The 14744-nt window shown below is 32.6% G+C and overlaps 1 protein-coding gene across 1 annotated transcript; it reads right to left on the bottom strand.

Moving 5' to 3' along the window:
• Window positions 1–3718: 3718 nt before the first annotated feature.
• On the bottom strand, window positions 3719–14281 carry LOC109183083 (respiratory burst oxidase homolog protein C-like). The gene is made up of 13 exons (XM_019333305.1): window positions 13490–14281; window positions 13039–13201; window positions 12841–12889; window positions 12647–12760; window positions 12404–12549; window positions 11389–11668; window positions 10267–10650; window positions 9684–9779; window positions 9446–9561; window positions 9218–9320; window positions 8234–8307; window positions 6030–6550; window positions 3719–4119 (listed from the first exon to the last, which is right to left on the bottom strand). Exons 1-13 carry the CDS (start codon window positions 14085–14087, stop codon window positions 4010–4012), a joined length of 2754 nt encoding a protein of 917 aa, XP_019188850.1. The 5' UTR covers window positions 14088–14281; the 3' UTR covers window positions 3719–4009.
• Window positions 14282–14744: the final 463 nt, after the last annotated feature.

Raw genomic sequence — 14744 nt, 5'->3', positions numbered from 1 at the left:
AAAAATTGATTGAAATGAACTTATAAAATACAATAAATGAATTTGTGCAATGAAAATAGAAATCAAACGTATTAGGACAACAAAAGTATTATTCTTTGTATATTTAATATACTCCGTAATATTTACTTTGTAATAATATACCATAGTCAATAGGCATGACTGCATGAGTGGGTTAGAAAGAATTTTGGATTAGCGTTATGAAATGAAACGCAATTATACTCTGGACCGCGGTCCATGAAGCTTTGTAGCCATAGTTCAAAACGGACGACACTATACTGTATCTTGTTAGGATTGATACGGTTCACAATACCAAAATACAATAGCAACTTGAAATGAAAATATTGAGAATAAATTTTTAGTGTAAGATTTAGAATAAATCATACACAAAATAAGGCAAATTGAAGAAGAATTTTCTGTACTGACAAAATGATATTACAATAGGAATTACAAATATAACTCTCTATTTACTCTCTACAGAATTTGCTATGCTACTGAAATTTTCGAATGGGATGATATAAATCTGATAGGATAAATGAATGAAGAGATGTTGCATATTTATAGCAACCCATGTGCCTAGAGATTTCCAAGCTAGCAACCCATGTGCCTAGAGATTTCCAAGCGTTTAATGTTATTCTTTTCCTGCAAGCAAAAGCCTAAGCTTTTCTCCTTGCACAAACCTATGTCCAAACTTTTCCCCTCGCACAAACCTATGTCCAAGCTTTCCCCTTGCATTAAATGCTTGGGAAGAGGTTTGTGCAAGGCAAAGAATGAAAATCTACTCTTGCATATTTTCCCCTTACTCAAACCTTTGCCCAAGCAAACCTCATCTCATACATTTACTCTTCCAAACTTCATCCCAAACAAAATCTTAGCCCAAGGTTTTAAACCTCTGCCCATTTCCACATTTTGACTTTAATATTTACATATCTGACACTGTTTTACGTATTATTTTTATTATATTATCAAATGAAATTATAATTGAATTGAAATGAAACTGTAGTTGTGTTGAAATGAAACTGCAGTGTATACAAAATGAAACTGAATAACAATTTCACATATTTGAGTGTATATTGTCTAACGAAACTTTAGTTATATCAAAATGATTTTGTAGTTGGGTTGAAATGAAACTGCAGTGTATATTTGATGTCTGGACTATAATTTGCCAATGAAACGGTTTCCATATACTTTTTCATCGTCATTTATTATGTGGGCATAGGCTTGTTCAACGCAAATAGGTGAAATAGGCAATAGTATGAGTATGGCAGTACAATTATCTTCAAATGAATAATGGTTGCACGTAGACTGTACGTTGTTTACAAGAACACCTACCCATTTTCCAGAGTAAGTGATGGGTTCCACCGGGTCTTCATGGAATATAATATTTGAATCGGTAAGATGGAGCAAGGAAACTTCTTCTGTGTGATACTACAGTTTGGCTACCGAAAAATTTACATAAATAGGTGGAAATAGAATGAGATAGTTGAACAGACGCATTTTAAAATTTGAAACAATATATATGTAAAATAACTTTTCCAAATGCACTTTAGTTGTATTTTTTTGGGGGTTATACTGCATGTATTCTCATCTTATTTTATATTCTTTATTATGTTAATTAATCATTGATTTAGAGATCAATTTGTTTTTTCTCTATTGTTTGTTTACCTCTCACCTAATCGATATAAGTTACGAGTTAAGGTAATACTTCTTTTGAGTACATCTACCATTTTTCTTTGAAAAATACTATATGTATTCCCTTTCTCTACTCACAACTTTTACTCAACACACTTAAAAGTTTAATGTAGACAATTTTACCGGGACTCACATGAAAAAAATAACATATTAGCTCTCACTACACCAAGAAATAAATTTAAGAGAGTAAGATTTGAAAGTACAAATAGTATAACTCTTTTCATTCGTCGTTTCATAATGTTAATAGTCAAGAATAAAAGACTCGTCACATCTCGCTTTAGAAACTCAAACTAGGTAGGACCAAAATTTAGTCCACCAATTGATCAAGCATTTTTTAATTATATTTTTCATGTCACATGAAGTATCATTTTGAACTAAAAAAAAGTATCACCACGTATATTTATTCAGTATTATGATTATGAGTTAATTATATTTTTCACATATAAACATGGTTATTTTAAAAAGAAAAACAATAAAAACTAATGATCAAGAAAGTTGTTCCAAAAGTTCAAATGAAGTTTGGCCCCTTTGGATGGGCTCAACTAAGGGAGTTTTTAGCCAATCGTTATACCGTGCACCAGGGCGCACATAGCAATATGCGTCCTGCGCCTCCCACAATGACGTCGTTTTGTATTCTGTTATAAAATTATGTGTTTTAAGGTATAAAATTCTGTACATTCGAAACAGGGAGTTTTTGTCTTTTTAAAAAAGATTATGTGTTTTTAGGTATAAAATTATGTGTTTTTAGGTATAAAATTATGTGTTTTCTATTATATAATTCTGTACATTCGAAACATGGGGATTTTCAATTATAAAAATTATGTTTTTTTAGGTATAAAATTATGTGTTTTCTATTATACAATTCTAGACATTCGAAACATGATTTTTTTTTTTAAACAACAAACACGCGAAAAAATCAAAATGACGTCATTTTGGACCAAGGTGCACAATGCACTGCGACGGTATAATTTGCCCTTTTTAGCCCATAAATTCAATCAATATGACTTAATCCAAATTAGTCATTGCGAATTTAATTTATTGCTCATAAAAAGTGAAATTCTTTTAACTCCAGAACTCGGTAACTCAAATCATTGTGAATTTGTTATGACACTAAGAGTTAATGTTGGTCAATTCAGTCGGTTGGTGTCCTTACCTGTTATAACTATTATTAGTTTATATAAATGGTAATTATTCTCCTCTCAAAAGGTTATATTCCACCCTGGTCTGATATAACATTACGGAGTATGTAAATCACGGTGACTCAATGGTTTAACATATAGGGCCAAATGTCAGAGCGGCATTAGGGAGAATGTAAATCATGGTGACTCAATGGCTCAATAGACAGAGCTAAATATTGTCGTCATTGAGATTCGAACCTTAATCTCTTCTCTCAAATACTGTCTAGTGAACCATTGAATTAAATCCGTGTGAGGAAACATATAATCAAATGTGGTTTAGCCAGTAGATGTGATTTGCAGTACTTACACTTGTAATCAATCTCTTTGACTGCTAATGTCAACACAAGATTTTTGCTTTAATCATTTCCAAATTACATTTGTTCCATAAAAGAACAATTATTCTTTCTTTTTAATACAATTTTTTTTAAAAGAACAAACTTAATTATAATCCCAATATCTAATGCCATGACTTATTTTAACTAGGTTAAATAATTTTTTTTTAAAATCATTATATATGGACAACAATTACTATTCTTGTTGCGTCATTTATTTTTTAGTAACCCGCAATTTCACACTTTCATATAAAAAAACTCAAAGGCTACAAATAAAGATGAACAATAACAACATCAATTGTCAAACTTCAAACTATTCAACTTCATTAATTTATACAGGTAAGATCTTACTTACTACAATTATTACAAAAAAATAAAAATAAATAAAATAAATACAAATCTTGGTCAACTAGTCGGTACACGGTGGTTGGTGTATATTCTCCAGTGTCATGCACTAACCATAGCCTCCCCACTATTTGGCCACTATCAAAAAAACTTTTAAAAAAGAAAAAAACTTTGTTTCCATATGCAAATCATGACCCTTACTTTAATATTATATTCTCAAATAAAGATGACAGTAAATCAAAAGTGGGCTATATATGTCTTCTATGCTCTAAATCATTTTGTTTTCGAATTTTTTATGAAACTATATATTTAACGTGTATATATATATATAATATATATATGAAATTAGAAATATATGAACTTAGTATATATGAAACAATTAATTAATTAATGTCTGTACAAAAGGACAGGAATTAAGGTTGATGATCTGATGATGGAATCCAGGGCAGGGCAGAAGAAGTGGTCTCAAAAATTTTCCTTGTGGAAATCAAATTTGGTGGATGTCTTGTGAGAAAAATCCAATGCTAGCTGTTTCAACTCCTTTGTAAGTGCTGGTGCTCCACAGTAGAAAACTCCTGCAATTTCGAATTTCTTTATAAATTAATCTCCATTTTAACTCTTTCATATATACAAGTATTCCATATATATATTTTTTCTTTATATATATATATATATATATATATATATATATATATATATATATATATATTGCCTGTTATTTTCATAAAAACAGGAACAGTACCCTCACATTGTAGCATCATTTTTTTTCAACTTTTAGGGGGTCAACATCACCCAAAAAAGTAGCTTTAAAGATAGTGTCATTTGACCCAAAGTTTATTTAATTAATTTTCAAAAGATTAATTCGAGCAACAATTTAAAAATAAAAAAGATTTTAAATTCAAATAAGAAATAAAAGTTATTATTATTATTATTATTATTATTATTATTATTATTATTATTATTATTAAAAAAGTTTATGTTCAATAAAATTTTAATTAATCAGGTCATACTATCAATATATTTAGTTCCATGTTTTATTTGAAGGTATTTTTTTTAATATTTACATGAAAGCACGTAACTGCTACCCATACATGCGCACTGAAGAAGTTCACTTGCCTACCCTAGCACTAGCAAGCACTAGCAAGCAAATGATCACAAGGAAGAAAATCAGCCTAAAGTTAATCATAGCTAATTAACTGACACAAATCTAGAAGGCCAATAGACATGCATGACCAACTTGGATGGGGTTCAATCATTATACTATGAACTATGGTCTACCTTACAAAATAGACCACTGATATAAAAATTCATTTTTATTATATATTGAATGTTCATTTTCTGTGTATGTTCATTTTTAGGTACTATTTAAAATTGAACTTTCAATACATTAAAAATGAATCTTCAATGTATTAAAAATGAAATGAGCATTTATTCGTGATCCACACTAAGACTGCCACATATTTAAAAGTTTTACTACGTGTATGTAATCCCTATTTCTACTTCATCACTTTTACTCCATAATGTGACAATTGATGATTAGTTATTTTCATCCTATGGGTCCCGGCCCAATGAGAATGTTAACGTCAAAATTTTGTGATATAAAGTAAAAGTTGTGAGTAGAATTTGGAAGCCATATTTATAGATCATCCTAATAATAGGATCTTCTAGAAATTAAATAGAAATTAGTTGTGTTATCTTACATATAATAAAGCTATATGGTTGGGATGTAATTAATGTTACAATTAATTACCAACATTATTATTATTACTAGCTATAACTATAAAATAGCCACAACATCTTTTACTCTAAAAAAAAAAAAAAAAAAAAACACAACATTTGAAAAATAAAATCATTTAAGCCATAAATAAAAATTTAAATATATATAAATGTATATATCGTATGTGTCTTTAATGTTTTTCTGGATGTCTAAACTTAGGACTTTTAAAAGAAAAAAAATATATATTTGAATTATCTCCACAAAAAAGTGGTCTTGGACTTATAAAATGACATTTGAGTTTATGAAATGCCATGTGCATAAAGAATATATTATATAATCATATAAAAAAATGTGTTCAATTAGAGTTTAAATTTACTCATACAAAATTTGAAATTTGCTTTCTAAATGTAATTATCTTAGTTATTATTTGTATTGTGAAAATTATAATATAGATGAAATACAATTAGGAATAAATCAATGTAATTATGTAAATTCTCTCTATAAGTTTATTTGAATATATAGATAATTAGAGATTATATTAACCATACAAAATTTTAATTATAATTTTGTATTCTATAAAAATAATAAATACTTGACCAATGGAAGCTCAAAAATATTATTATATTAAAAAATTTAAAATATTTTTATTTTTTTATTTTTTATTTATATTTATAATAACATAATTTTTCCCCGTGCATCGCGCGGGTGAATTACTAGTTGTATTAAAAGGAATAATAATAATAAAGAAAAAGGAGTAAGTGTACTTACCAACTCTTGAATCGGAGTGATTGAGAGCGATGCGTTTGTAAACGTTGCGCCAGTTGGGCTTAGCGAAGTGGGACTTAACGCGGGTGCCGGAAACAATGTCGACGCCGCTCTTAGCGAGGTGGAGGGACTGGAGCATGGCGATGAGGGCGGAACGAGCGTCTCCTTCCTCGTACACGCTGGTGCAGTAATTGTGCATCTCTATCACGTGCTTCTCATCCATCTCCGCAACCTCATCCATTATCCCTTTGAACCAATCGAACGACCCTTGTTCCCTTGTGACCCAGTAGAAATAAGCCCTTCGAGTCTTGAAGTTGTTAACGTTGTTGTTGCTTCTCCCCGTTGTTATCCCGCCGCCCTCTTCCTCGCTGTTCTCCATGGCCTTCATGTTGCTCACGATGTCTTTCACTATGCTTATCATTGGGGTGGCGCCGATCCCTAGCCCCACTAGCAGAACCACCTCGTATTTCTTGTAGTCTTGTGCCGGCGCTCCGTATGGCCCATCAATCAACACCCGTGGGAAGCTGCATGCAATGCGCCCGCCCATTGTTATTACAATTCTTTAATTACTTTCGCTCTCATTTTATACTCTCAACTTTCAACAATTCTACACCACTGTGGACCCTGATCCAATACACAGAATTCATTCATAATGCACAAAATTCATGTTCATAATATACATACACATACATAAACACGATATAATGAACATGAATTCTGTGTATTATATAGCTGATGATACATAAACACTTAACATAATACACAAAATTCATGTTCATAATGAATTCTGTGCATTATGAACATGAATTTTATACCTTATGAAATCAAATTCTGTATATTGGACCAGGGTCCACGATATAAATTGCGGGCAACTTTTACTCTCTAGAGTTGTCAAAACGGGCTTTATCTATTGGGTCGGCCTGTCACGCCCCTACTTAGGTAGGGGTGAGTTTCGAAAATAGCAGCCCGCCAAGGAGCAGGCTTTATTGGCATGCGGGCTGGCGGGCTTTGGAATGCCGTGCCGCGCCATCCTATATTGACAGTTCTAACTTCCACTCACAAGTTTTTGATGTAGACACTTTTTTGTGAATTCACATGATGGAAATAATCAATAATTATTGTTTGCTACATCAGATAGTAGAATTTGGGAGTACGTATGTATAGCAGAACTATAATTAATCCCTCTTAAATCAGGTCCATAGGTTACAAGTAGTGTATAAAATCTCTGGGAATTTCAAAGGTTCTGATCTGATTACTCTCTACGTCTCAAATTTATTTGTCTAATTCGGTTAAATTAAAATTATTTTTAATTCAATTTTTTATAATATCAAATTTATAAATATCTGGGAATTTATACGGTGCTGATTTAATTACTCTTCCTGTGACATTTTGGTCATGTTTGGTAAAAAAATTGGCCTATAGGCCAATTTTGGCTTATTTGACCACTATTAATTGTTTGATTTAGTTAAAATATCAATATAAATGTTTGGTTAATTAGCTTTTTGCAACTCCAAAAGGCTAAAATTAAAAAAGCTACTCCTAGCAACTTTTTCAATTAGCTTTTTGAGAAAAGAAATTATACCAAACAGCTATCAGCTAACAGCTAATTTACCAAACACTTTTCTACAATCAGCTAATGTTATCAACTATTTATACCCTCTAATTAACACAATCAGCTAACAGCAAACAGCTATTAGCTAACAGCCATTTTACCAAACAGGGCCTTTATGTGTTTATAATGAGGTTTCACTAAACTTATTTTTAATTCAATTTTTTTTAATAATATTAAATTTTAACCCTTAAGTATTTACAATAATGACTATTCCCGTCCTTCAAATGATGATCAAAATAGTGACTTGTGATAGTAGCACTTTTGGTCCTTAATATATCTCAAAAGGATAAAAAATTAACAATTGCAATTAATCAAAGGCCAATTTGGCAACTCAAAATAATTAGAGACTATACTTACACTTATCTTATAACTTAAAAATAAAAATAATAATAATAATAGTCATTTTAGTCAATATATTAAATATAATTTACTAAATTTGTGTATTTAGTCAAATATGAGAATATAATACTCCGTATATAATTAAAGTTGGTGGGTTAGTTAATGAGTAACTATCGAATGTGGTGTACAGTTAAAGTTGAACAGTAAAATGCAAATTGCATGCATGGGGTAATAAAGGAAAATGAAAATGACTTACTTGGGGTTATTCTGTCCCTGCAAGCAGTCAGCTCTTAGGAGACCACTTTTACCGTTAGGTGGGGGCTGGCAAACCTATAATATTACCATCAATTTCAGAACAAAACACTAAAACCAAAAAGTAGCAGCCACTAAATGTTAACATGGAAAAATAACAAATTCTGTTTGATGAGTATGATGTGATTGACCTCATGATCAAAATTTTGTTACACATAAAGACACACATTATCTGATTGACCTCATGAAATCTTATCTTTATAATATATATATATATATATATATATATATATATATATATATATATATATATATATATAACCCAGCTCATTCTTAAAAATTGTAATATTTATGAAAATGACTCCCATTCATTTTTATTTGATTTTCATTTTTTATTTGATTTCCGATTCATAAGATCTTGCAAATCAATAGTTTGAATTTATCCACAAGTTCTCACTTGGAGAGTGATTCTCATATGATTAGGATTATATATATATATATAATACACACACACTTCAACGGAATAAAACTCTTGTCACATACCGTGTTTTTATTGATATAAGAGTGAGAGTAATAAAAAACCGTGACACCTCTTATTTAATTTTTGGATCGATCAAATTAAAATATGTCACATAAGCTGGGAGTAAAAACTTAAGTATGAACTAAAAGAATGTGTAGTGTAGTGTGTGTGTGTGTGTATGTGTCTATATATATATATATATATATATATATATATATATATATATATATATATATATATATAATTTATACGTAATGTATTAATTATTTAAATTTGTATTTATATATTTTTTCTCATAACAATTGTAAGATTATATAATTTTATATTTATTTTGACTTTATATAATTCCACCATTATTTATGTTCATCGAATATTTTTTTTATAATTGTGAGATCAATCTGAGTATTTTAAATGATATTTTTTTCATAAAATATATTAACTTGGTGAGATAATTTCAAATAATTTTACCTCAGAGAAAACAGTTTTGAGTTGTCTTGTCCAATCACCAAGAGTGCGAATGTGGACACTGAGGTAGTCATCCCCAGGGGCAGAAGTGATTGAAAATGGGTGCCTATAATATGAAACATATAGATAAATATTCAAAGAAAAAAATTAAAAAAATTGAGAGTTCAAAACATTAGGCCACCAAGAAAAAGAAATTGTAAGTTGTAAATTAGTAAAGGACAATTGTCTTACCATTCAAACGGAGAAACCGCAGCACAGTTGACAAACATATATTGACCGCTCTTGTATCTAAATCCTTGGGGCTTTGACATTTGAAGTGTCAAGACATTTCCGTGGTAGACTGCCACCTTCATAGTTCAATTTCCAAATAAATATATATATTTAAACTTTAAAATATTCTTGAAATTAATATCGTCATTAATAAGCAAGATATAAATAAATAAGAGTGTCCAATATATGTTGAACTTACCTTAAGAATTTTAACGGGTTTGATGCTAGATCTAAAGGCTCTGATCAACCTTTCACCACCGTAAAGTAGGAGGGGGATGGCCAAATACATCCATGTCTACAATAATCCAAAATGTGTTAATTGATTATATAAAATTCAATACTAGCAAGATTTTATCATGAATAGAAAATGTGTTCATATAATCAGCTACAATAATAACTTGTAGGCTATGGCTTTCTAGCTTTCTTGTATACTTATAGAATCTTTCCAATTTTACCCTTACTTTTTTTTTCATCCAAGTTATTAATTTTGTTAAATAATACTGTTAAATATAATAGTTTAATTTCTTTGGTTCAGGGAGAAACTCACAGTCGCTACTTTACTCTGCCAATAGACAATTCCAATAGGGAGTCTAACTTAGAACCTGTTCGTTACCAAGCCAACTGTTACCCTATAACTTACTTTCTTGTATACTTGCAAATTTTTTTTTTTTTCAAACTTTAATGTTTTTATATTCAATATTTATTTAATCACGCAATAATGCCCAATATTTTACGAATCATAATAACAAAACGAAAAGATTAAAAAAAAGGGAGTAACTAACCGTTTTCTTGTACCATTTGTGTGTCAAATAGAGCTTGATACCATGGACAATGAGGAGAGAATAGACAATAACAAAGAGGTGGTGGGAGTACCAAAAGGCATTAAAACCAGTAATCTTGTTGAATGGCTTTGGCAATTTCACTTTGTTCCTCCTAAACCATGGAGTTGCCAGTGTAAATGCTATGGCCATCAACACCACCATTATTATCCCTGTCACCCCTTCCACCCCCTTCACAAAATGCCAGTAGCTATCTGGCTGCTCCCCAAAGAACTGCACCATTGGCTTGTATTTTTTTGAGTCCGCGTGTAGCAATCTCGGGAAATCACACGTCAAGTGAGATATCGCATGTATTCCTACTCCAATCGAAACCGCCACTGCTATCACCTATTGTCAAACAAAACAATTGTACGTGAAATTTGGCACAGTTCGTTACTCAAAGTGAAATTAAGTCTTATTTTTAGAATAAAAGTTATAACATAATTGTCATTGACAACTTGCGATGCAAATGTCTATAGTGCATGGTTTTTTTTTTTTTTTGGGTCAGGCCATGAGGTGTCCTGAGCAGGCCCTAACTATAAGAGGCATCTTTAAATCCATACCATACTCAAACTAATCTCCATTCGCACCGAGTCAGCCCAATTAAGGGTAAAGTGTTTACCGATACAAATAATTATGTATGTTTTCTATATTAAAAAAAATTAAAATATTGATCGGTACAAATACATAGGTGTAGCGAGTTGCACTAAGTACTATCAATAGTACCAATATAATTTGCTACACGAGTGTTTGTATTTGTACCAGATAGAGTACTAATATAATTCAGTGCACACTTTTTTCTTACTTTTAAATTGAGAGAACAATATTATTATTATCTAGAAAAAAACGTACACAAAAGGTTTTATGGAAGTGGATGTACCCTGTGCTTGAAGTGGTGTACATTTGAAATGGCATAGATTAAGGGTAGGCAAATTCAACTTTATTTGTTATATTTTGACTCGATTGCTCCGTATATTACAAGAGCAAGGCACGACAGTGACGTGTTGTACCTAGTGCTTGACGTGTTGTACCGAAATCAAGAATGAGTTAGGGGGGTTGGTTGCGAATTGAAGAAGTCAAATATACCTTGTGAAAATTGAGGTTATCGTCGAAGGGAACAGCGACTCCTAGTTTGGTTTTGTTCCTAAGCCAAGTAAGTGTGTTTCTGCAGACTGGTAAGAGGATTATAGCCATGTTTAGCTTAAGCGTTTCGGCTGCGCCTTTAGCCAAGCAAACACACGCACCCATAACATCATATGCAGCTCTGTTCTTGTACTGCACATATTTCCAAGTAAACAGCCCAGCCATGGTACCAATCCATAGTAAAAGAACCCACACTCTCTGCCAGTTATCCAACAAAAAGTACCTAAAATGAAAATCATAATTATACTCTCTCAACAAAAAAAAAAATAAAATTTGTCACGTTAGAGTATGACACGTTACGAGTAAAAAGTAGGAGTCTATCATAGACTAGCCCTTTAAATAGAAGGAGCAGTGTCTTGTGTCCACCGTATTGGGTATGACACAACTCCTACACTGCAGCTGTTAGAATTCATTGCCTACAATCTACCATCTGAGAATTAACTAAGCTACCTATGTGGATTTAATGTAAGAGTGTTGTCCACAAATATAAAATTCTCCCACTTTAGGATCCCACGCCCCAACCAGACAGGATAGTGGAGTGACAAATTTAGCAGGCCCATTTCATTAAGTGGAAGGACCAATGCCTTGTGCTCACAAGGAGCCCACCAAGGCCACCATATTGGGCACATTATTCTGTGGAAATATGGTACATTATTCTGTGGACCATAAATATCAGGTACATTTTTAATATATTTAAAATATATTATTTTTGTACTGAAGGTACATTATATAAAATAATTTACCCTTAGGATATTAATAATATACTTTTCAAAAATGTACCTTACCTACATAAATAATATACTCCTAGTATATTAAAAATGTAGTACTTTTTATTTTTGATCCACACAATTGTGTGGATCATGATCCATGCAATAATGATTGACCATATTGGGTATGACTCAACTTTTATATAGAATCAACTAAGCTATCCGTGAGCGATGATGTAACATTCTGGTACCTGAAATCTTTGTACCATCTGACTATTGGGTTTGGTTCAATTGTGGGCTTCAGTTTCTGGCTCAGCATTTGGCTTAGGTTCCTGCTCTCATGCCCTCTCACTGTTTGGTTTGGAGCTTGCAGCAACAGCGTCTCCAGATTCTCTATCTGCACCCAGGCATATATATATAATTAGTGTTCCTATTAAGTTAATTCACCAATGATTGGAGTTTAATTTTAAGATTAATTATATAAGTTGAAGTACCATAATGTATCCGAGGTTGTTGGGGTCCAACTCTTCCATTATCATTGCCGCGTATTCGTCTGCCTGTTTCTGAATGTTTGACAGCTTGTTCGCAGATGCACTGAGCCCAATAATCTGCGATTTATTGAAACCGATTATTGATTATTAATTAGTCAATGAAATCATTAATATTTTGCTATTTCCATCATTTCTACCTCTTTGACTTCTTCTTCTGTGATTCTCCCATCTGCATCTTTATCAACCCTGCAAAAATATTCATCATGTCGCCATCATATATACAGAAATTATTCTTTAACTTATGTGTGTATATATATATATATATATATATATATATATATATATATATATATATATATATATATATATATATATATGTATGTATGCATGCTTACATATCAAAGAAGGTTTGAAGTCGAGAATCGAAACTCTGATCTGCAAATTGTTCCCAGAACTCTCTGAGCTGTGATTTGTTGATGGAATCTGTTGTGATGTTTCTTCTCCTAGACAGAGCATCGAACAGTTCTCCGGCGAATTCCTTCGACTCCTTGTTCATACCTATCATCAAATCCCACATACATTTTCTTGTGATTTCAACAAAATCGATAATTGAGGCACACAATCTCAGCTAAGTTGGTCAGATCATGATAATTATAAAATTATAAATTGTGGAATTTCGAGCTGGGCATTGCTGGTCAATTATGGACAATTTAGGCTGGTCGGAACATTCATAATTAATTGGTGAGTAATTTGAAGAAGAAATCTAGTATTGTACTGGTGTGAAGTGTGAGTGAAGAAAGTTGTGGGGTGGTTGAGAGTTTTTTTTTTTCGTTTTGTTGATTTTACCTATGCATTCACCGAACTTTGATTTTGGGAGAAGGCCATTGGTGGAGGCGGTGAGGTCGTCGAAGCGCTTCTCGACGGCGGCCCATCCGGCGGCGCCGTCGGTCTTGCTGATGAACTTGAGGCCTTTGAGAGCATGGGCGGCGGCGGATTTGGTCCGGTCGATCCGCCCCGGGTACGGCCGTTTGGTGAAAGAAGTGAGCCGCTTTAGCTCCTGCGACACTTGCCGGAATCTCGACGAAGCATTTCTGGCCAAGCTGGATCCCAGAGAGGTCTTCTTCTCCAATCCCCTCGCCAGAAGCGCCAGCTCCGGGTCCTCCCCGCCGGCGGCGGCCTTCACGCTGTGCACCGCCACCGAGTCATCCCGGACGTCCAGCGTGATCTCCACGTACGCGTCTCCGTCATTGCCGGCTGCTTTCGCCGCCGCCGCAGCTAAGTCGGAGGATTCCGGGATGTTGAACCGGGCGCTCTTCTTGCCGCCTCTCTTGCTATTCAGCGGCCCGCTTAGCGGACCGCTGTACGACGCCGTCCCATCAAACCCGACAATCTCCGTGTCGGAGTGGCGGTGGCGGTGGTGCTGCAGATTCCCACTGTCTTCCATTTCCACTTTACAAAAATTCAAAAAAATAAACAAATTAAAAAAAAGCCCTTTTCGAAAATGAAGAAAAAACAAATCAAGCTATATTTGCATGTAAAATGGAAGAAGGTTGAAGAAGATCAGAGGATAGTTATGGGAGTAGTTTTCCCTTGAAGATGGAGGCCTTTCCACTTTATATAATAATGGAGGTAAGGCGGGTCTATTGAAAGAAAGAAGGAATATGGGTGGTCTGACCAGGAACAGAAATAATAATATTGATTTATTCAATTCAGCAACCGTACTATATACTTTTAATTTCATGCATATTTCAACGGAGGATCATGCGTATGTTATACACGTTCTTTCATATATCATTATATCCTATGGTCGTATGCAATAAATTGGTTGGTTATTTCCTTTTAGAAAAATTAGTATGCCACATGTTTGATACACAATTATATTCTAAGTTAATATTAGTAATTGTTATAACATTTACAATAAAGAAATAGAAGCATATGATTTATATTAAAAAGTATTGAAATATTGTTGAGACATAATCTATACTATATATAAAAACAAAATCCTGGAATTTTAACTTTCCGCCCAATTCTTAAAAAATCTCTCTTCCTAATAAAATATATTGATTTCTACTTTCTCATTAGTACAATAATTCTGCGTTAA

This window comes from Ipomoea nil, unplaced genomic scaffold (assembly GCF_001879475.1).
Source record: "Ipomoea nil cultivar Tokyo-kokei standard unplaced genomic scaffold, Asagao_1.1 scaffold1096, whole genome shotgun sequence".
NCBI classification, from domain to species: Eukaryota; Viridiplantae; Streptophyta; class Magnoliopsida; order Solanales; family Convolvulaceae; genus Ipomoea; species Ipomoea nil.
This window is presented reverse-complemented; position numbering and strand designations above follow the sequence as displayed.

Excerpts from the sequence above, each read along its gene's own strand:
- LOC109183083 (XM_019333305.1), bottom strand. The coding sequence starts at position 14,087 with ATGGAAGACAGTGGGAATCTGCAGCACCACCGCCACCGCCACTCCGAC. Across the intron at positions 6,551-8,233 it reads CAGGGACAGAATAACCCCAA|CTTCCCACGGGTGTTGATTG; the intron begins GTAAGTCATTTT and ends CATTGCATGCAG. Across the intron at positions 4,120-6,029 it reads TCACTCCGATTCAAGAGTTG|GAGTTTTCTACTGTGGAGCA; the intron begins GTAAGTACACTT and ends TCGAAATTGCAG.